The following is a 22,773-nucleotide window of genomic DNA, read 5'->3' as shown; positions in this document are numbered from 1 at the left end:
GGAGAAAGGGCAACAGGCGTATTCCATGTTTTTAGATTCCTGGAAGGCATTTGACATAGTCCCCCATTGCAGGTTGTTAATGAAGGAATGTGCATGTGGAATAAGTTCACAGATATGTGAGTGGCTGAAAGACTTCTTAAATAATAGAACCCACTATGTTGTCCTCAATGGCAAGTGTTCATCAGACGCAAGGGTATTGTCAGGAGTGCTCCAGAGAAGTGTGATAGGACCGCTGTGGTTCTCTATATACATAAATAATTTGGCAGACAGGGTGAGCAGCAGTCTGTGGTTGTTTGTGGTTGTTTGCTGATTATGTCATGGTGTATGGTAAGATGTTGAAGTTGAGTGGCAGGAGGAAGATACAAGACGACAGAGAGAAAATTTCTAGTTGTGTGATGAATGGCAGTTATTCCTAAATGTGGAAAAATGTAAGTTAATGTAGATCAGTAGGAAGATCAAACTTGTAATGTTCAGATATAGTATTACTAGTGTCCTGCTTGATGTAGTCAAGTCATTTAAATATCTGGGCATAACATTGCAAAGCGATATGAGGTGGAAAGAGCATGTTGGAACTGTGGTCGGGAAGCTGAATGGTCGACTTCAGTTTATTGGGAGAATTTTGGGAAAGAGTGGTTCACCTGTAAAGGAGATCACATATAGGATGCTGGTGCGACCTATTCTTGAGTACTGCTCGAGTGTTTGGGGTCTGTAGCAGGTCAGATTGAAGGAAGATACCGAAGCAATGCAGAGGTGAGCTGCTAGATTTGTTATCAATAGGTTCGAACAACACTTAAATGTTACGGACATGCTTCAGGAACTCAAATGGGAATCCCTGAAGGGAAGGCGATGTTCTTTTCGAGAAACCCTATTGAGAAAATTTAGATAACTGGCATTTGAAGCTGACTGCTGAACGATTCTACTGCTGTCAACATACACTGTGTGTAAAGACCACGAAGACAAGACACAAAAATGAGGGCACATACGGAGGCATGTAGACAGTCGTTTTTCCCTTGCTCTGTTTGCGAGTGGAACATGAAAGGAAAATTGTCTTAGAAAGACATGAAAATTGTAACGGAGAGGGGATGGAGAACACACATACTTATTACCTATCATATGACACACATCTACCAGTCAAAAATGTGTTAATGGAGATCAAATTCCTTAACAAAAAGGCGCAATGAGTAAAAAATTAACAATCAATATAAACTAAGGTAAATGATATTTCATACTTATTACCTGTCATTACAGTATACAAATTTAATTGAATTTATGAAAATGAGATTTATAATAATAATTGTTTTGTTTGTTTTAGCACACTGATTCAAAACCAAATCACAAAGGGGAGGACGAAAATGGCAGAAATGAAAGACATCCAGATGAGGATTTCTCTGATGATGACCAAATGGTAAAATTTCTAATACTAGTATAAAGATACTATTTATTGTTGTTTTTAGTCAAACTGGAAAAACAAGTGAGAATTTCTAAAAAGTGGCAAATTTTGTGATTGTATATTTACATTTTAGTAGTAGACACTGTGCTACATTTGTATTGGTATTGACAGTAACACTATTCCAAGCAACATTGCTGACTGTTTTGGTTCCATTTAGTTTCATGATTTCCAGTCTATAATAACATCTGTACGTTAGAAACTGGTTTGTTTGTTGACCTCTGACCCCATCTAAACACATCAAGTAGCACTTTATGCATATTAACAAATATTTGTTGTTTTTCATTAATGAAAAAGTTCCAGATTTTATGCAAATCAGTGCACATTACAGCAAGAGATTAGTGGGTATTGTTAAAGGCTGAGGCAGTAAAATATTACTCTCCCTCTCCCCCTTCTCCCTCTCCCCCTTCTCCCTCTCCCCCTTCTCCCTCTCCCCCTTCTCCCTCTCCCCCTTCTCCCTCTCCCCCTTCTCCCTCTCCCCTTTCTCCCTCTCCCCCTTCTCCCCCTCCACCCCCTCTCCCTCCCCCTCCATCCCCCTCTCCCTCCCCCTCCATCCCCCTCTCCCTCCCCCCTCCCCCTACATCCCCCACCCCCTCCCCCTCCCCCTCCATCCCCCCTCTCCCTCTCCCCCCACGCCCACTCCTCCACCCCCCCTCTCCCTCTCCCCCCACGCCCACTCCTCCACCCCCCTCTCCCTCTCCCCCCACGCCCACTCCTCCACCCCCCTCTCCCTCTCCCCCCACGCCCACTCCTCAACCCCCCCCTCTCCCTCTCCCCCCACGCCCACTCCTCCACCCCCCCTCTCCCTCCCCCTCTCCCTTTCCCTCTTCTCCCCCCTCTCCCTCCCCCCCTCCCCCACTCCCTCTCCCCCTCCCTCTCTCTACCCCCTCCCTCTCTCTACCCCCCTCCCTCTCTCTACCCCCTCACTCTCTCTACCCCCTCCCTCTCTCTACCCCCTCTCCCTCTCTACCCCCTCTCTCTCTCTACCCCCTCTCCCTCTCTACCCCCCTCTCCCTCTCTACCCCCTCTCCCTCTCTACCCCCTCTCCCTCTCTACCCCCTCTCCATCTCTACCCCCTCTGCATTTCCCTGTCCCTCTCCATCTCCCTGTCCCTCTCCATCTCTCTCACCCTATCCCCTGCATCCCCTCTATATCTACAGAGCACAGAAAAAAACTGAGGGTAACAGCAGATCAGTGTAGGGGGCACCAGATCTAACAAAATGTGTCAAATTACCATAGAATGGAGAACTGCACTGTTGTTGAACTATGGCCGTAAATGGCAGTCATTAGTGAGTGCTTGGAAATTTATGCCTGTGAAGAGCTGGGCTGGGAGCAATAATGTTTGAGGCTGCAACGTCCATCTCCAGCATTCATTTTGCAGAGGTTGTCTCTCTCTCTCTCTCTCTCTCTCTCTCTCTCTCTCTCTCTCTCTCTCTCTCTCTCTCTCTCCCCCCCCCCCCCCCCCACAGTATCTAAGTTATAACACTAATGAAAATATACATTGAGGAAAGAAGACTTTTGTCTGTGTTTTCATTCAATTTGTGATCTGTTTGATGGGAAAAAAGTTCATTCATCCTCTATGTACATTAGCAGAAAAGGAAGTTGACTAATGTACTGCAGTGCTGTTCTTTTAGTGTGATATATTATCTTAATAAATTAATGACATTGAAGTCACCTATCTCTTGCCACTTCATACACCTTTAGCAGTGTTCACTAATGTTAGAAATGCTGAGTTGCACCTTGGTTTGAAGCTCATGTTAGCTTTAGGTACCACTATAATTGTTCAGGTAAGTCAGTTCAGAGGTCAGAGGAAGGCAACACCATTCTACCGCCAAGAGGACCATGTCTAGGAAAGCACTGTTGTGTGCAAACCAGTGTTCAGGTTGATGATGTCTTTACCTTACACTACTACTTGTGAAATTAATTTAACAACCAAGCTTTAATCAGTAAATGTTACAGAAAAAATTATATCTAATTTAACCAGTCATGGATAGGTATTTAACATTTATCTAACTTAGAATGTTCATTTAAATTAGTTCAAATAATTTTCTTATATCAGTTACTGCTCTTTATAATATGACAGGAACTAATTCGAGCAAGTTAGTTTAACTGTAAAGTTTCACATACTTGTTACTGATTAGCTGATGTTTCATGGCCATGTCTCCAGAATGGTATATTTTCAACCTAAGCATCTGACCAATATTTCTCGATTCAATATCCCTCCCTCCTCTCCTCTGTCATACACTCAAACAAGTAATTACTGTAGATATGCCTTGGTTGTTGAGGACAGTGTCTTCATGGGCAGCAATACGGCAACGTTTTGAGTGGCATGGATTTGATAAGTGTTTTTCTTTCTTTCCAGAGGCATTTGGCAGCAGTTGTCTGTGCACAGGTCATGTAATTCCCATGTATTACAGGACAGTCATTAGTGGGGTGCGGAGCTGTCGCCCAGTAGCATCCCAGATGTGTTCGGATCAGGTTAATTTGGTGGTCAGGATATCAGTATGAGTTCACTATCACACTCTCAAACCACTGCAGCATGATTCTGGCCTTAGGACCAAATGCTTGTCTCACTGGAAAATGCCATTGCTATTTGGGAAGACATCAAATATGAAGCGATGTAGGTGGTCCACAATAATGTTCATGTAGTACAGAGCATTTGTGATGTGTACAATTACTACCATTGGTTCCATGGAACCCCAGGTGGATGTTGGCCACAGCATAATACTGGACACACTGACCTGTCCAGATATGACTGTCGTCCTGATGTGACAAGAAACGTGATTCGTTTGATATGTTAATGCTTTGCATTGATCCACCATCCAGTCTCAATGATCCCGTGGCCATTCCAATCAGAACTGATGGTGTCATTGAGTGAACATGTTAACACATATGGGTCATCTACTGTGGATCCCCATGTTCAACAATGTACACTGAACAGTGGGCTCCAAAACACTTATACCCACCAATGCTGCACTCCATCACCAGATCTGCCACAGATTGTGTCCTCTCCTGCTGCACGGAAGGGACAAGCCTCCAATGTCTGTGTTCTGTGAACATTCAACACCTTTTCACTGCTCAGAGTTTCAGATTCCTTCAACATTTCAATATATAATCTCAACAGTAGCACTTGAACAGCTGACCAGCTTTGCTGTTTCTGAGATGCTCATTCCCAGATACCAGGTGAAAATAATCTGCCCTCTGTCTAGGTCCCTCATGTCAGTAGATATCCCTATTTGTGGAGATGAGTCCTCATTCATTTCTGCTCCTCTCATACACTATGTGTATGCGCCCTCCATCGATAATGTTGGAATTCAATATCGTCTTGGCCCACCCTTAGCCTTGATGACAGCTTCCACTCCCACAGGAATATGTTCAATCAGGTGCTGGAAGGTTTCTTGGGGAATGGCAGCACGTTCTTCATGGAGTGCTGCACTGAGGAGAGGTATCGATGTCGGTCGGTGGGGCCTGGCACGAAGTCGGCATTCCAAAACATCCCAAAGGTGTTCTATAGGATTCAGGACAGGACTCTGTGCAGGCCAGTCCATTACAGGGATGTTATTGTCATGTAACCACTCTGCCACAGGCCGTATATTATGAACAGGCACGTGATCGTGTTGAAAGATGCAGTTGCCATCCCCGAATTGCTCTTCAACAGTTGGAAGCAAGAAGGTGCTTAAAAAATCAATGTAGGCCAGTGCTCTGAGAGAGCAATGCAAAACAACGAGGGGTGCAAGCCCCTGACATGAAAAACACAACCACGCCATAACACCACCCCCTCCGAATTTTACTGTTGGCACTACACACGCTGGCAGATGACATTCGCCGGGCATTCACCGTACCCATACCCTGCCATCAGATCGCCACAATGTGTACTGTGATTCGTTACTCCACACAACGTTTCTCCACTGTTCAATCGTCCAGTGTTTATGCTCATTGCACAAAGCGAGATGTCATTTGGCATTTACCGGCGTGATGTCTGGCTTATGAGCAGCCATTCAAAGTTTTCTCACCTCCCACCTAACTGTCATAGTACTTTCAGTGGATCCTGATGCAGTTTGGAATTCCTGTGTGATGGTCTGGATAGATGTGTGCCTGTTACACGTTACGACTCTCTTCAACCGTCAGCGATCTCTGCCAATCAACAGACCTGATTGGCCTGTATGCTTTTGTGCTATACGTGTCCCTTTACATTTCCACTTCACTATCACATTGGAAACAGTGGACCTAGAGATGTTTAGGAGTGTGGAAATCTCGCATACAGATGTATGACCCAAGTGACACCCAATCACCTGCCCACATTCGAAGTCCATGAGTTCCACGGAGTGCCCCCATTCTGCTCTCTCACGATGTCTAATGACTACTGAGGTCACTGATATGGAGTACCTGGCAGTAGGTGGCAGCATAATGCACTTAATGTGAAAAACACATTTTTTTGGGGGGTGTCCGGATACTTTTGATCACATAGTGTATACTTCTCTTGCGTCATGTGCCTACAACATCACCAGGTGGCATTGAGTCTCGCAGTGATCAGTTGTTTGGCTCATCAGTGTAGTTCAGGATGTCATATGGCTAACATGTCAACAGCTGTTATTATCCATTGGTGTGACATTCGAGTGCAGAATGAAAAATACATGTGATAACAGCATGTATGGTTACAGCTAGATCATAGCTGTATCAATTGGGCACTTCAACTCGGAGGTTGTGCACTGTTCACCACACGTCTCAGGACACTGGCAGCAACATGGATGAAGAATATTGCCATTGGGCATTGAAAGCATGGAGAAAAGTTGCCTGCACTGTTGAATCATGACTGAACTTTATTAATCACAAAAGAACTTTAAACAGCCTTTGTCAGTTACTTTATGTTTAAATCCTTTATGTTCATTTCCTGTAGCTCACGATCCACCTGGGGACATTTCAATCTGTTGTTATCCACAGTAGAACATGTAGTTGCTGGTCAACGTATTTTCTTCTTCTTTCATTACAAGTTGGGACCACATTTAAGTCACAAAGTTAGCGTTACACTTCCTCCAATAATCCATCAAATGTTCAAGTCTTTCTTCCTTCTCCTCTTCTATCAATTTTCTTCCCAGTCTTTTTTAAACTGTTTTTTCATTGAATGTTGCACATCTCTTGATTTGGTTTGATTTATGCAGGGAGATAAAAACAACATTAGTCTTAGCCCAATGTTGCCTGCACCAAAACTGAGTTTTGTGTGGTTTCACTCCCTGTGATTCTAGTAAAGCCAACTGGTACCCTTAATTAGTAGTAGGAGTGCTTTTACTAGTTCCTTATTAGACATGATTTCTTCAGGCTTGACTGACCCAAATATTCTGCATGGTTTGCCCTTCAGAGTTTAGAATTGGGAGATTAGATGTGTAACAATTTCATCCTCCTCACCACATAGTCTACACTTAACGGCTTATTGCTTTATACTTATCTGTATGTGCATCTTAAAGTTCCTATGGCCACTGATGAGTCTTACCATGATTTTGATCTGTTTCCTGTTAAAGTTCAGGATTACAGAACTTCTCTTGAAACATAGCTTTGGCATAATTTGCTTGCCGTGTTTTTGTTTTGTACCATAGTCCAATATTCTAGATGATTCCTCCTGATCCAGTTTGGTAGTTTTGGTCTTACCTTCTCCTTAGTGACTGTTAGGCCAGGTTCCGGTTCAATAAATGGAGTCATCAAGCCTGTCCTGGCCAGTCTGTCAGCAGGGACTCACAGCAGGTTTACCCTGTTGCTTTCCCCTAGTCTTCCAAGTGCTTCATGGCATTCTGCAATGACCTTAGTCCCTGTTGCAGGGACTGATAGAGATTTCATAACTACTTAGCTCACTGAATGAATGTAGATGCTACCTCTTAATTTTGTTTCAATATTTTTGTTTGTCTTTAATTTTTTGCTTGTTTATGGCTGTTTGTTCTAGGTTTAGATTCACTTTCCTAAGGCAGTTGTGTTTACCTGTTAGTTTTCAAAATACTGTATAAGTTTTATTGTGACTCTCCTATGCATTATTCTTTGGTTGCACTCAAATTGGACTTGGAACCAACAGCTGGATGAATCCCAAAGTAGGAAGCCCTGACAAATTAAATGAGGCATGGAATATATGTTGATGAGACAGTTTAGACACCATAGGAGGAAGAGTGTTCATTGCTATCGACAAAAGTAATATGTCTTTGAAGGTTGGAATTGAGTCTGACTGAATTTGTCTGGAGACCAGTAGCCATCCTACTTGAACTCAAGTCAGTAATCGGAGGTTTTTACTGGCTGTAAAAATAGTAGAATCATCCAAATAAAATCTAATATCAGTAGTGTGGAACTACCAATCATGCAATATTAGTCAGAGGAGAATTTAACCTACTTAGTATACATTGGAACATCTATGGGTACACTACAGGTGGTATGGACAGACAATCAGGCAAAGTAGTTCTGGAGGCACTTTTCAAGAACTGTCTTGAGCAGCTAGTTCAACAACCTAAATGCAATGGAAAATTTAGATCTTGTAGCTACAAACAGGCTTGACCTTATTAATAGGGTCACTACAGAAACAGGCATTAGTGAATTTAATGTCATTGTAGTGACAATGGTTTGTACTGGAAAGAGCAGATAAGTAGTTTTTGGCATCCTACGTATAAGGGGACCACACCGCAGTCTGATATCTTTTTTATTTTTTTATTTATGATAGGTGAAGTTCAGAACTCAGATATTAGTCTCCATAGTCTCCAAAAATAGTTTGATGCAACTTTCAAAAATTCTCGAGAAAATTGTCTTCAGAGTTTTCTGACCATCATAAGTACGCTAAAAAGTAAGGTTGATTTTTCTAAACAGGCCGTGGTGCATTGTGGTAGAATGCTTTCCTGCCAAGTGGAGGTTCTACGTTTGATTTCTGTCTGATGGAAATTTTTTATGAAAAATGCACATCATCTTATTTCTGATTACGTATTTTCATTGCAAATATAAATTCTTAATTAATGATGTTTTATAAAAGGTTGTTTAAATTTTAAAAAATTACAAATTAAATTCTTTTTCATTCTTATTTATTTTATACTTAAGGGAAATGTTCATGAAACATACACCTCTGTTTAAAATTTTGCCAGTGTTGGGAACTGAACCCATGCTACACCCATGTTAGGTGAGCATTCTACCACACAGCCTGTCAAGAAAAATCGTCCTTGCTTTAGCATATTGATGATGGTCAGAAACTTCAAAGTCAATTTTCTAAAGGAATTTTGAGAGTTGCATTGAACTGCTTGTGATGGTTGATGTTTGTCCTGAACTTCATGTACCAGAAATATTAAAAAAAAAAAAATCCTGTTGCCACATGGTCTCCTTGTTATACTGTGAATGGACATCATTTAGTTCCAATATGGTAGACATGGAGGAATTAGGCACAAAGTTTGAACTGATTGTATATCCTGGTGGAGAAGTGTGTGCTAAGTAAATCAGTTAAGGATGGAAAATACCCAGCATGGTTTAATACTGAGGAAGCATGTTACTAGAGATTTGTTCATCTGTACAAAGATCAATGTGCAAAGCATATGACAACTTTGGCCATCATATGTTAGTGAAAGAGGTGGCTGTGGCATTAGTCTTGTTTTCGTGATTTTGTCAGTAATTTTTTCTACGTGATTGTATGTTTTTGTTTTCTGCTTAATTTAAACATTTCTAATGTTGTTTTAATTCCCAATATATTTCTCACATTTCTTTCCTTTCTCCTGAGTTCTTCATTTTCTTTTATTTGTTGTAAAATTAATGTTTTTTCCCTCTCAGTTAGGCTGGATTATTTCTCCTAGCTACTTAAGTTTATCTCTGCTTCTGATATTTTCATACATTGTCCCTAATTTAATTTTGATTTTTGGTGTGGTAGAAGGGTTTTTCGCCCTACATTATCAGTTTGCTGTTGAGTTCAGTTATTGTCTTCTATCGTTTAGTTGCTTTAATTTGCTTAATTCTGCATTATTGATGTGTGTTTGGCAAATGTAAGTCAAAGTTAATTTAGCAGGCACACAGGTATTTAGGTACTCTAAAAAGTATTTTAAGTCTGAGAAATTTTTACATCAGTGTCTGTAAGATTTTATTCCGTTCATATGTTATGAACAATCCATTTTTACAATATTTTATTTTTGCCACTAGAAGTATGTTTTGGATATGCTCAACATTCATTGTCCAAGATTTTTTAAAAATAACTTAATTGTTTTTTCATAGCTGTGTGAAATAATAAGTCTCTCTTGATTGGTCATAACTCCATGATTAAAATCATGTTTTTCTGTTTTATGAAACAAGTCAATGCTGGAGTAACTGCATATGCCTCTAATGTCAGTCAGCAAAAAGCATTGTCTCTTTGTTTAGTTTTTCTTGTGTATATATTTTACAGTTACTCATGCTGAAAATCAATGTTTCCTCTCAACTGATGAATTGTACACTCTTTATGCGGGTAACTGTGAAAGTGTTGAGAAAGTAATCCCAATCTTTCCCTCTTATCTCAAAATAATGTCAGTAGAGTTGTAACCTCTTGTATAACCGACTACAGGCTTTCCAGGACTATTTTGTCCATGCTGGGTTTAGCAGCTGCTGTATACTATGCACAAATTACAAACCGACAGTTACTTCTTTGTATAGTCACAGTGTAACTGTAACCTTTTCCATGTTTCTGAAGGAATAATACATAGTCATACATACACAGCCATCTACAGGGTTTCATTGGTGCCCAAATATGATTTCTTCTGTTTTTGGGCAGGAGAAACCATATTCGGACTGTTTCTTTCGGTAAGACACATTTGAGCATATTAGTTTGCATGTAATTTTCTGCCTTCTTCATGCATGCGTGCACCCCCCCCCCCCCCCCCCCCCACACACACACAGAGAGAGAGAGAGAGAACCCTGTTGTTACTCCTCCCACTCCCTACACTTTTTCACATTTCTTCAGACAAGAAAACAAAATTTGTATGAGTAGATTTATATATTTATGGTAAAGGAGTGGTATGCTGGAATGTAAATAACACAGGGCAATGATGGAAAAACTTTCTTGCTGAAAATACCTTGTTCTTCTGTTTTTAGGGTGGGAAATCCAAATATGATACTTAAAAAACTGTATCACCCATCATTTTTTCACATTTTGCAGTTAAATTTATTAAATTAAGTTAATTTTTAAAGGATTTAACAGCTTTTATATAGTTAAAATAATTTTAAAAGGGGGTGTAATGAATGTAAATGGACTTGGTAGCACTGCTGAAAAACATTTGCTGGCAAAAAAAGGTCAATTCCATTTTTGTGTTAACAGATGGTGTTTTAAATGTGAATGTATGCTTTCCTGGCGTATACAGCTGGCGAAGAGTTCTCGGGCTTCTAGCCGGGTGGCGGTGTCTTCAAACTGCGATGTTTCGACGAGTGACATCATCACGCAACAAGAACCGTCCAGCTCACGAGACGCAATCAGAATGCTCTGACGGAGACACGAACGGCGCACCCGCTTCCCCCTCCACCCCACCCGCCGGCACCTCTGGACCCACCCTCCCACGGCCAGGTGGTGGGGGGCACACCGCAGGTATAAAGGGACCGGCATCCGCAAAGTCTCGGCACTTCGCCAGAAGATGATGAGTATGTCACTCGTCGAAACGTCACAATTTGAAGACACCGTCACCCGGCTGGAAGCCCGAGAACTCTTCGCCAGATGGTGTTTTGTTTACTGTCAACCAAACCTCACTTTTCCGTTTCCTGTACATGAGCTCAGTACAGTGTCTAATCATGGTTGTAAAAACTATGCTTACTGTTTTGTTATATTTGTGGTGAATTTGTGATTAAAAAACACCAAAGAAACATTACAGACTTTGTGAAAAAGGTTTATCAATCATACTTTGGATCTAAACTTGGTGATCAAGGTAAATCTTAGGTGGCACATGAGGCATGTTATGTGTGTGTTGAAGATCTTAGAAAATGGTCCAAAAAGGAAAAAAACCTTTAGATTTGCTGTTCCTATGATATGAAGTGAGTCAAAAAATCATTTTGATGATTGCTACTTTTGCAGTGTTGATATTAATGGTCATAATTCGAAAAGCAAGAAGGTAATAAGCTACCCTAACCTTCCATCCGCCATCCAACCAGTAGGGCATGGTGTAGATTTGCTGACTCCTGAACCACCAGAAGATTTAAATTCTATACCAACAGAAAGATTTTCTGATGTACAGTGTGATTTAGATGAACCAGTTGATGATGAATTCCATTGTAATACAGAAAGTCTAGAGCCCAAATTGTTTACTCAGACCGAACTTAACAATTTGGTTAAGGATCTGGGCTTAACGAAAGAAAAAGCTGAATTGCTTGGCTCTAGATTAACAGAAAAGAACTTATTGGCAGTTGGAACCAGCATATACATGTACAGAAAAAGAGAGCAGCAATTTTCCAAGTTTTTTCAACAAGAATGTGATTTAATGTACTGCCCAGACATTTCTGTTCTGATGAATGAATTTGGTATTGAATACAAAAAGGAAGACTGGAGGCTAGTTTAAAGGCTGTTTTATTACGCAGTGGTAACATGTATCCATCTATACCTATTGGACATTCTGTACATATGAAGGAATGCTATGAAAACCTAGAAATAGTGCTATAAAATAGGTTATTCTGCTCATGGTTGGATGATATGTGGTGATCTAAAAGTAACATGCGTGCTACTTCGTCAGCAAGGTGGCTTAACCAAATTTCCATGTTTCTTGTGTGAATGGGACAGTAGGGCTAGGGAACAACACTGGTGCAGAAAGAACTGGCCTGTAAGGGAGTCTTCAAAACCTGATGAGAACAACATTCTACGCAAAAACCTTGTAGATCCAAAAAACATACTCCTACTACCTCTACATATAAAGTTAGGCCTATTGAAACAGTTTGTAAAGGCTTTGCCTAAAGATGGACCATGTTTTAAGTATCTCTGCCAAAAGTTTCCACACCTTTCAGAAGCTAAACCAAAAGAAGGCATCTTTGTCAGACCTGACATTAGAAAATTGATGTTTGATGTTGACTTTGAATCCACAATGACGTTAAATGAGAAAGAAGCATGGGTATCATTCAAAGTTATTAGGACATCAAAAAGGCCCAGAATATGTTTCTATTGTAGCTACAATGTTAAAGAAGTTTAAAACTTTAGGATGTTTAATGAGTCTGAAAGTTCACTTTTTGAACAGTCGCCCTGATTACTTCCCAGACAATATGGGAAATGTTAGTGAGGAGCAAGGAGAGCGTTTTCACAAGGACATTAAAGTGATGGAAAAACGCTACCAAGGCCGCTGGAACACCAACATGATGGGGGACTACTGTTGGTCAGTTCATCGAGAAGTTCAGCAAGCGACTCATCGTAGAAAAAGCTACAGAAGAAGCTTCAAAGAAAAAAGAGAAAGAAAATATAAACCAATTCCAGCTAACAAGTGAAACCTCTGTTAACATATATCATTGTTTTAAGTAGCTTACTGTAAATACAAACCATGCTTATTTTGTAACAAAGCATTTCATTAATTTCCCCATTTACCGTATAGCATAGGATTTTTATACTAATAGTAAAAAGCATATTGCTCGAAAACTATGGGTGATACAAAAAAAACTAAGGCTAGATTTGGATTCAGCTTATAAAAATCTATAAAGATCAGCTATCAATGTAAAACATGTTTAAAAAAAAATCATTGGCCTGTGTAGTTTAAGGAGAAAAGTTACCAACTCATTGAATAGTAGAGGAACTGAGTCACTGAAAGGCACATAAATGAGACTGAGGACTTTGCTAGCTTTTGTACGAATCCTATTTGAGAGCTATTCAGTGCCTGCAAACCGCCCACCCCCCTCCCAACCACACTCACACACACTCCCTTGTATAGCAACATTTTCCTAGCTGACTACTTGTTCTGGCGTACCTGCCTGACAAGTGAAGAGTTGTGTAGGGTGGAGTGAGTGAGAGGCGAAAGGAGCCAGGGTACAAGAGGAAGGAAGGGAGGGAGGGATGGCTGAAGGAGCAGCAGGTGTACAATTCCACCAATAGGCTAATTGTGGCTGCAGGCACAGGTAATTGTGCCCAGTGCACGACAGTGTGTACAGGTGGCTTGGGAGGCAGTTATAGAACAGAGAAAGGGGACACTGCAGGGAATGGAGTGTGGGTGCAGAATGGTGAAGTTAGCATCGAGGGGCAGGGTTGGAGATGGGTGCAAGTGGGGGCTACTAGAAATTGAGACCTGGAAGATTACAGGATTGGAGGACACTTCCTGTCTACATAACTCGAATAAGCTGGTATGGGGAGGGGAAGGGAGGATACGAATTACTTGGGTTATGAGGTACCTACTGAAATTGAGCATATTCTGCTTGACATGTTCTGCCTCTGCCTCTGAAAGCTATCAAAGTTCTCATTCTTATTTATGTGCATTTTGATTACTTCACATCTCTACTATTTGGTAAGTTATTATCTTTAGATTTACATATTTGTACTTTGAATTACATCTATCCCAGTGGAAATGGTAGCAAATAAAGTGTCACAAGTGTACTTCTCTCTTAAGTTTAAATCAAATTTGATGTATGTACAGCTTTTAAAGCCAATGTAGCTTGTATGAAGTACAGTATTAAAATAAAATATATATTGCTATTTTGTTGCTGTTGCCAGGTTATATGTGAAGATATACAGCCAGAAATTGACCTAAAGTGCAAAGAGAAAGTTACCGACTCGGACTCTGAGTCTCAGAGTGACATGGAACCACTGATAGAAAATAAAGCATTTCCACAACAGAGGTTTAGTCCTGTCTCTGGGATAAAATCAAATTCTGGTGAGGTGACCTGCAGGCCAAAACCAATTAAAGCGAGGTAATGATATATCTGTTTGTAACTAGAAACTAAGTTTAATATTCAGTGGTAAATTTATTACTTGCTTTGTGTCGTACAGGTGACATAAGTTTGTATTTTCACTGCTGCTCTCTTTATCACTGTAGCCTTGTGAATTTTTTTAAGCCTGTGAGGTATTATTATTTTTGTGTGGCATTTCTTTCACCTAAAGTGTACTGAATGTGTTTTTTTCATCACCTACCCCATTAATTAAACAAATCTAGTCATCAGAAGGTAGTTACATCTTTAAAATCTACTTCTCTTTCAATGTGATTCATGTCGTTTTGTTGTATAAGAGGTAAAAGCCTTTTATCAGTCTTCAAATAACCTCTGTTCTCCATGAGAGAGAGAGAGAGAGAGAGAGAGAGAGAGAGAGAGAGAGAGAGAGAGAGGGGGGGAGAGAGAGAGAGAGAGAGCAGGAGAAGGGTGTGTGTGTGTGTGAGGGGGGGGGGGGGGGGAGCGCACGCGCGCGCATGTGTAGTGGAGGCATGTCCATCATGGAGGCATGTCCATCATGGCTTCCATCCCAGTGGTTGGTGTGCTGCTGATTCTGCCTGTTATGGCTAAACAGGCCAGTTTCAGCACCTTAGCAAGCTCCTTAGCTGCAACCCGCTGTTCTACCTTCATCCATCACACTACGGCACCGTAGAGAATCCTAGGTCTAACCAACATGGTGTATACGCTAGGCCAACCCAGAATAACCTGCATAGGATTCTTATAAGATTCTCTCCTGCCTTTTGCAGGAGAGCTGGAAAGATTCCGTCTGGGCCAGGTGACTTCAAAGGTTGGAATGTTCCCATCGCCCATTGGATTTTATTGAAGTCCACACACTCCTTGGCTGATTCCCAGTCCTCTCTTCGAGTGCCTGAGAACCATTGTCTCTCCGGGATCACATTCTGGTCTGTGTTGTCTGGCAGAGCATATTGAGGAAAGTGAGTTTTGAGGAGCAGTTCCAACGCCTCATGTGCTGTCGGTATATTTCCCATCCTCCTTCCTCAATGTACCTCCTAGATTGGTTGGTACTCTAGTGAGGATTCTGTGAAGTCTGGCTTCAGCAGCTGTGCTCTCCATTTCCTCACAGAATGCCTGCTTTGCTTGTCTAATTGCAATGTTGTAGTTGACAAGGGCCTCGCGAAATTTTGCCTGTTGTCCTTTTGCGTCTCACAAGGTTAAACAGTCTTTTTACTTATTTTCTTTGTGTTTCAAAGCTATTATTCCACCAAGGCATATTCCTATGTGCAGTTCCTGATATGAGGTCACTATGGTGGAGGTAACAGCCTCTGCTACTTCCTCAAACTCTACTGGATCCCTTATCGAGGTTTGAATTTCCAATAAGCTTCAATCAAGGTCCCTCCTATATGTCTGCCAGTCTGTTTTCCTAGGATTCCTGTAGGTCATGGTCTGTCTGATTCCCATTTCAACCTTGAATTTAATGTACACGTGGTCCAACCAGGATGGCTCTAACACCACATGCCATTGTTTGACATAGCTGCCCATCATCATGGAACCAAAAGTTATGTCAGTTACTTCTTCCCTTCTGCTATTCCTGAATGTAGGTTCATTGTCCCTATTCAGGACCTCCAAGTTGTTAGCTAAGAGAAATTCAAGAAGGTACTCACCTCTACTGTTGGTGTCCTTGCTGCCCCACACTAGGTTGTGGGTAGGTTGTGGGCATTGGTTTCACATTCAACCAACAATTGGTCACCTTGCTGATGGCAGGCTTCTACTAGTCTCCTCACCTCCAAAGGATAGGGAGAACTGTCTTCGTGAAGGACGTATGCTGAGGCCAAAACAATTTCCCTTGTGATACCTTCCTCACATTGCTGCATTTTGATTTTCTCTAGGTCCATAGAGCAGAAATCCATCATTGGCATTAAAGAAATTCCATTTATTACATAGATGCATGTTCTGGAGTTTCTTAGATTTCTGGCATAAATCAGCTTACCTCCAGTGCCACCAAGGCCCGATACGCCCCCTTTATATAAGTAGGGTTCTTGTATCAGGGCTACATCCATTTCCTGCCTCCCCAGGCAGCGGCTCAGAGCAGCAGAGGCCCCCCTTTATTGTGCTGCAGATTAATCTGCAGCACCTCCAGTCTCTGTCTGGCTGCCATAGTTGCCTTTGAGGTCTTTGATAACCCTACTGGTGACCAGCGAGAACCCTGAAAACAATTTCAGGTCTTGCTCTCGCATCTCTTTCAGGGACTTCTCTCCAACCTCCACCACCAGGGTTTGTCCTCCTGTTACAACCTTCTGGTTGATTACTCTCCAGTCCTCTGTCAAGACTTTTGAGTTCTGGACCCCTATTTTCCCGAACAGAGTCTTAGGAGAGACATCCTTAAGGACCTATGGTACCCATATTGAAACCTTTGCGGTCTTAAGAAGGTCCGCTGCTGTCTTGACCACCAGTTTTGCATTCTCTCACGGGGATATCATGAGCACCTTGTCCTTACGCCATTCCACTGTGTGCATCCCCTCACAGACAAAAACGAGGTCACCATGATCTAGATAGACTCTTCTGAAGTTTAGGTCCTGGACCAGTGTCCCCCCAAATCTTTTCAAAGAAGGCCATCTGTACAAGTTCCTGCTGCTGCGAAGTGATGGCTACCAGTGGATAGCCTTCCTGGATAACTGCCCTCTTAAAAACTGAGACTGCAGTACTATAGGTCTGTTTTCCTATTTCTTGCCTCGGTTTTTTCTGGGCTTGCTTATCCCTGGAGGAGGGAGTCTTAGATTCTTCCCTTATCCTCTTGCTGCCTGTCTTCGAAGTTGTGGGGGTCTGCATGTCCCCTTCAACCTGAGACAGTTTTTTCTTAGGGTCTTAGGCTCAAGCCCTTTTAATTCCCTTCACGTGTCTTTGAGAAGCCATTCTTTCCCTTCCTTTTGCCTCTGTTCTCTGAGGAGTATCCTCCTCTGGGCCCCAGACGAGGCTTTACCTTGATCTGGTCCAAATTCTCGGTTACAGTTCCCACTTCTAGCTCAGATCTAGACCCTGATTCAGTAGTGGGAATGCATTCCATTGTTCCTGTGTCCGATGTTTGGGTGTCTGAGATCTCAGTTTGACCTCAGTTTGTTTTAATTTATTTTCTTTAGTCATGTCCGTCATGGTCCCACAAGATGTGGGGATTTACACGGTCCTCACCACAAATACCCCGCGCGGTGTAAGGCTACTCACTTAGGGAGGTCGCCCGGTATCCCTGAGGCTCCGTGTGCGACACATCTTCCAATGTGCCATGCACCCCTCGGCACGAATCGCATCACACCTTGGGTTGGGAAAGGGAATTGGGTAAGGACTAGGAGTGGATAAGGAAGATGGGACACTGTGGGAAACACTTAGTCAGATCCATCAGCTAAGGCCTTTCCAGCAGTAGGTCCTCTACCTTTGGCATAGCCCTCAGCTTCACACGGATACGCAAGCCTCTCCACCCGCACGGACAGTGCTTCATCAAGGTGGTGTCCCCCGGAGAGGTCTGTGACAATTGTCAGGTGTTAGAAAAATCACGTATTCATTGGTGAAGAGAACCCAATGCCATTCATCAACATATCACTCCAGGTGCTCCATTGCTGACTTTCTTAATGCACTGTGGTGTTGGGACAGGGAGTTTCTGGAGATCTAGGGTATCATACTGTCTGAGTTTATACAGCCCTCCAATTTGTCGCTAAAAAGGAGTGCAGTTTCGTTACATTCACCTTGGGATCACTATGAACTATAATTTGCCTATTGTGGTAATCAGCAGGAGTTTTTAACCATGCCCAATCGCTACAAGTCTGATCTGCAATGGTATGTGTCTCTTAATAGGGATTAAATGTTCAAATTATGCTAATTGGGCCCCTTGCTGTCAACCCCATAAAATGATAATGTTACACACCTTAAGCTTGAAATGACTCCTAGAGGCTTGTTGACAGACTAAACAATGTACACAAGCCATTTATATTTTGTAACACAACATGCTCTACTGAACTGCAAAGATAATGCTGACTTACTTTTGTCTTGACTGCACCCCTGGCTGTACATAGCAAATTTATTGTGGTCAAAATATCATTAAGAAAGAGCTCTCCGATTAATAAAGCAAAGACTAAGCGAGACATCAGGATGGAGCAAAACTAATTTGAGCAGTTTATGTTAGAAATGATAAAGGTCTCATGACTGAACTTCATGGCACATCAATTAGCGTTGATTCAAACTCAAAATTCCTATTGTTGTCTGACTGATGTGGAACTAATATACTATGACTTATGTCATGGAGATAAGATAAAAACTGTGAACCAGCTATGTCAAGTATTTCATGATATTTATACTTTTGCATGAGGATATCATGGTCATTGTAATCAGAACCTCTAGCTGAATCACAAAATTATTCCAGTGACAAAGTTTATGATTGATTGATTGATTCTAACATATTATCCATCTAAGTGGATGTAACCTTTTCAAAATCCAAATTGTGTGTCACCGAGAATATTTTTCTGCACTTAATCTTTACAAACTCATTTGTTCAGTATCTCTTCAAGAATGTTAAAATGCTTCATCAAAATTATCTGACTTTAAGTACAAGTACCATTCCTGCTGGTTAATAAGTACTTAAAATAAAAACTTGCACTAAGTTGGTTTGTATGTCCTTGACAAGATAAACTTCCTTTTAGCATATTATATGCGAACCAGTCATGTTAATGCGACTATAACCTATGTTTGACATCAATGTGCAGTAACCACTCGCAGATGGCAGGTGGCAGCACTAGCAGTGGAGGATATATAAAGCAAGTCAGTGGAATGTGGAAAACAGTCCAGTTGTTGTCATATTGTGGAAATGGAGTGTTCTATCTGACGGCCGAAAGGACATGATCATTGGCTTTCGGGCCAAGGACGGAAGCATTTCTGAAATGACTAAGTTTGTAAACTGTTTGCACGCTGCCGTGGTTAAAGTATACCATGCATGGCAAAGTGGTGCTATCCAAAACTGGTGCCAAAGCAACTGTGGTACACCATAGGCCATAGATGATGGGTGCATGAGGGCTGCAGAGTGCATACAGGGAGACAGATGTGCAACTGTTGAGCACTGTGGATCAACACAAATGTGCATTTATCCTTGGCAACCATGTCCACTCCTACATGCAGTTTTTTTTCTCTGCCCGATGGCATCTACCAGCAGGACAATGTAACGTGTAACACAGCTTGCAGTGTTTGTGCGTAGTTCGAATGCAATGTATGTGCGTAATTCAAAGACCACCAGGATAAGTTTACTGTACTCCTCTGGCCACCAAACTCTCTGGATTTAAACCCAACTGAAAATCTGTGGTACCATCTCAATTGAGCTGTTCGTGCCGTGGATCCTCAACTAAGAAATTGAATGCAGCTGACCTTGGCATTGGAGTCGTCATAACTTGACATCCCCATTGGTACCTTCCAGAACCTCACTCACACTCATCCTGCACATCTCGCAGTGGTGTGCACTGCTAAAAGTTATTCATGCTTTTGACAGGTGGTCGGATTAATGTGACTGGACAGTGTAGTCTGTAATGTAAACAGCAACAGCACCTCTTTAAGGAGGTTGACAGATTATGTGTGATTCGATATGTGTGTTGCACCTCAGGGGAGAACTTCATTAATGTTGTCTTAACATACAGAGAAAAAAGTAGATGTCAATCTAATTAATCTATGAAGCAGCTATTACTAAATACTATCTTATGCTGTACAGTGTAAAGTATCTGAACTTCTGAACGATGTAAATAATACTGCAGCAGTGAAACTGTTTACTGATATTTGGAAAAAAGTCTTACGGCCATGTTGCCTAGTAATGGAATGTTTGATTAATTATGGTAAGAAGGCTTTCGATGCAGAATGTATACAAGTTTTGAAGTGGTCAGCTTAAGGTAATGTGATAGGGGAAAACACCAGAGCTGATAGACTATTGCTATATGTTAAGAAATCTGATTTAGAATAAATTCAATATTTTGAAAGTTTGTTTTCATAAATTTTGCAGATTACCTTCAGGAAGTATTGAAAGTGGAGGCAAATTTCCCCACAATGCTGGTGACAAACCTGGAGCAGTTGGAGTACTGTCATATCCATATCACTCGCCTGTGAATCCTATGGGTGTGTCTGGCTTCCAGCCTACTGGTGGAGCATTCAAAACAATGCCGGTTTCTCCGAAGGTTGTGAAAGGACCAATCGAACAACCACACTTACAGCAGTTTAACAAAAATGAGCAAGAACATGTGAATGTTTCGGCATCATGGAGTGGAAGTGTTGTAACTTCAGTGAAATTACAAGATAGTAAGAATTCTGGTAGTGCTGTAACGAATGGTGTTTCAACATCAGTGCAACAAATTCCTTATTTAGAAAGCGGACGGCATTGGTATAAGTCATCCTCAAATTCTCTGCCACAAAGCCAAAGTAGTAGTGTAACCAAACCGACGATGGTCACCATATTACAACATCCATCAAATATGGCTGCACAACATTACGACCATCACACTCCGAACAGACAACCTCCGCCTTCTTCACAATCATCTGCTCCTCATCCTCAGACGCCCTCGTACCAGTCGCAGCCGTTGACCCTAACATTCTTGGATCCTTCATCACATACCACCTCGACCACGACATTAAGTCTTACTGAAAGTGGACCATTTGGGAATTTTGTTTTAAAAACTGAAAATTTTGATGTGGACCATATGCCTGTAACTCGGCGATCACCAGGAAGTGGATCGTCTACTTCGGCATCGGAATCTGTACAGTATGCTGTGCCTCCTGGTGCCCGTGTCCAGAATATTTACATGCCACAAGGAAATTATCAAACTTCAGGAACAGGTGGGTGTTCATTTCTCTTAATCTGTTATGCTCCATGGTTAGTGATTTGAAGAAATTATGTGTACTTGCCCGAATCGTAACATTGAGCATTTAACACTGACCCAAACACGTGACCTCAGAGTGGGGTAAAATCATCAACTTATCAGGCCAACAGACAGTTGTCAACAGCCTAATTGATCTGGTTACTGCACTAGATGACTTATTTTGTCTTGAAAACCAGTGTTAAGGGAGATGAGGTCACTTTCAATACTTCGAAGTGGTTACCACCAAGACGAAGTCTGAAATTCTATCTGGTGGAGACTCAGTGATTTACACCACTCAGACAAATGTTCTGCAACCACAGCTAGCAATTTATGTATGTAGGTGAGTTTTACACACTGTACAAACACTAGTGACCCCTTCCCAGGTGAACTGAAGGAATGTGCAGTCAAGTGTGCAAATTATGTCGCCATTCCGCACAGTGATTGAAATACAGCAAACTGTCTCAATGGTGGTGTGTTATTGTTGTGTCATGAGCTGGCTGCTAACACGAGGGGGCGGGGGAGATGAGAACCATGGTAAGAGGAAAGTGCTGTATGTGTGTGTGTGTGTGTGTGTGTGTGTGTGTGTGTGTGTGTGTGTGTGTGTGTGGAACATAAGTACCGAAGCCGTAGTGGCAAATGACAACTGTCTCATTGTTAATGTGCTAAGTGGGCTGATTATGTAGTACAGGTTTTAGCATTAACCCAGCTGACATGCCTACCAGCTCCTGCAACTTCTTCTGGCATGCGTAGAGTAGTTGTGGTGGCTCTTTACTGTTGAATGATTATTTGTAAGGTTGCATTGAACATGTAAAGAATGTTGAATAAATCTCTGCCACTGGCAGCTCTACATCAAGCATGAGCTCTATACTAGTGAAGTCAGTCTGAATGTTATGCTTTTACCCAGATACCTCTGACCCAGTTTCGTATTAGCATCTATGTTGAAGTTATTTCCACGTAATAAACTGCTTCAAAATCTGTTTGTGTAACAGTGTTGGGGTAACACCCTCACGCTCCTTCTGACCCCTGGTAAACTGGAAAGCATGTTAATCAGTATTTCTTAATGGATGGAGGATTAGGGACTAATGTTTCCTTAACGAAGAGGTCATTAAAGGCAGAGGAATTTGTCATCGACTGAGTAGTTACACAGCTGTATCCTTTTTAGGAAGAAACATCAACTAACTGAATCAATTTAAGGAAACCACAGTGACTTAATCATTGATCTGCCTCACATGGAGGAATTTCTCAAGTAGGAGGTACAAGGTTTTGCAGCCATGGATCTCTGCTACTGCTCTTAATGTGGATGCTTTCAAAGTTCGCATGTTTCTTGACTACAGTTCTGGTGAGGAACTTACTCTCACCATGCATCGAGTGACATTATACTGAGTGCACTATCCGAAAATTACCTCGAGCAATTAAACAGAGAACTGACTCGTGGAGATAACATCTTGGACCTATTGATAACAAACAGACCCGAACTTTTAGACTCTGTAAGCGCACATCAGGGAATCAGTGATCATAAGGCCGTTGCAGCATCCCTGAATATGGAAGTTAATAGGAATATAAAAAAAGGGAGAAAGGTTTATCTGTTTAGCAAGAGTAATAGAAGGCAGATTTCAGGCTACCTAACAGACCAAAACGAAAATTTCTGTTCCG

At 41.7% G+C, this 22,773-nt stretch overlaps 1 protein-coding gene across 1 annotated transcript in view; it reads left to right on the top strand.

Annotated features, from left to right (window-relative positions):
* The window catches only part of LOC126185073 (putative transcription factor capicua), a 316,920-nt gene that overhangs the window by 168,755 nt on the left and 125,392 nt on the right, over positions 1 to 22,773 (top strand). The window contains exons 12-14 of the mRNA XM_049927858.1: positions 1,313 to 1,405; positions 14,079 to 14,275; positions 20,271 to 21,097. Of these exons, the coding sequence (XP_049783815.1) occupies positions 1,313 to 1,405; positions 14,079 to 14,275; positions 20,271 to 21,097 (1,117 nt within the window). The remainder of the gene's footprint in view (positions 1 to 1,312; positions 1,406 to 14,078; positions 14,276 to 20,270; positions 21,098 to 22,773) is intronic.

The sequence above is a fragment of the Schistocerca cancellata genome, chromosome 4, assembly GCF_023864275.1.
Source record: "Schistocerca cancellata isolate TAMUIC-IGC-003103 chromosome 4, iqSchCanc2.1, whole genome shotgun sequence".
NCBI classification, from domain to species: Eukaryota; Metazoa; Arthropoda; class Insecta; order Orthoptera; family Acrididae; genus Schistocerca; species Schistocerca cancellata.
The sequence above is the reverse complement of the archived record's forward strand: the minus strand, read 5'-3'. Positions and strand labels throughout refer to the sequence as shown.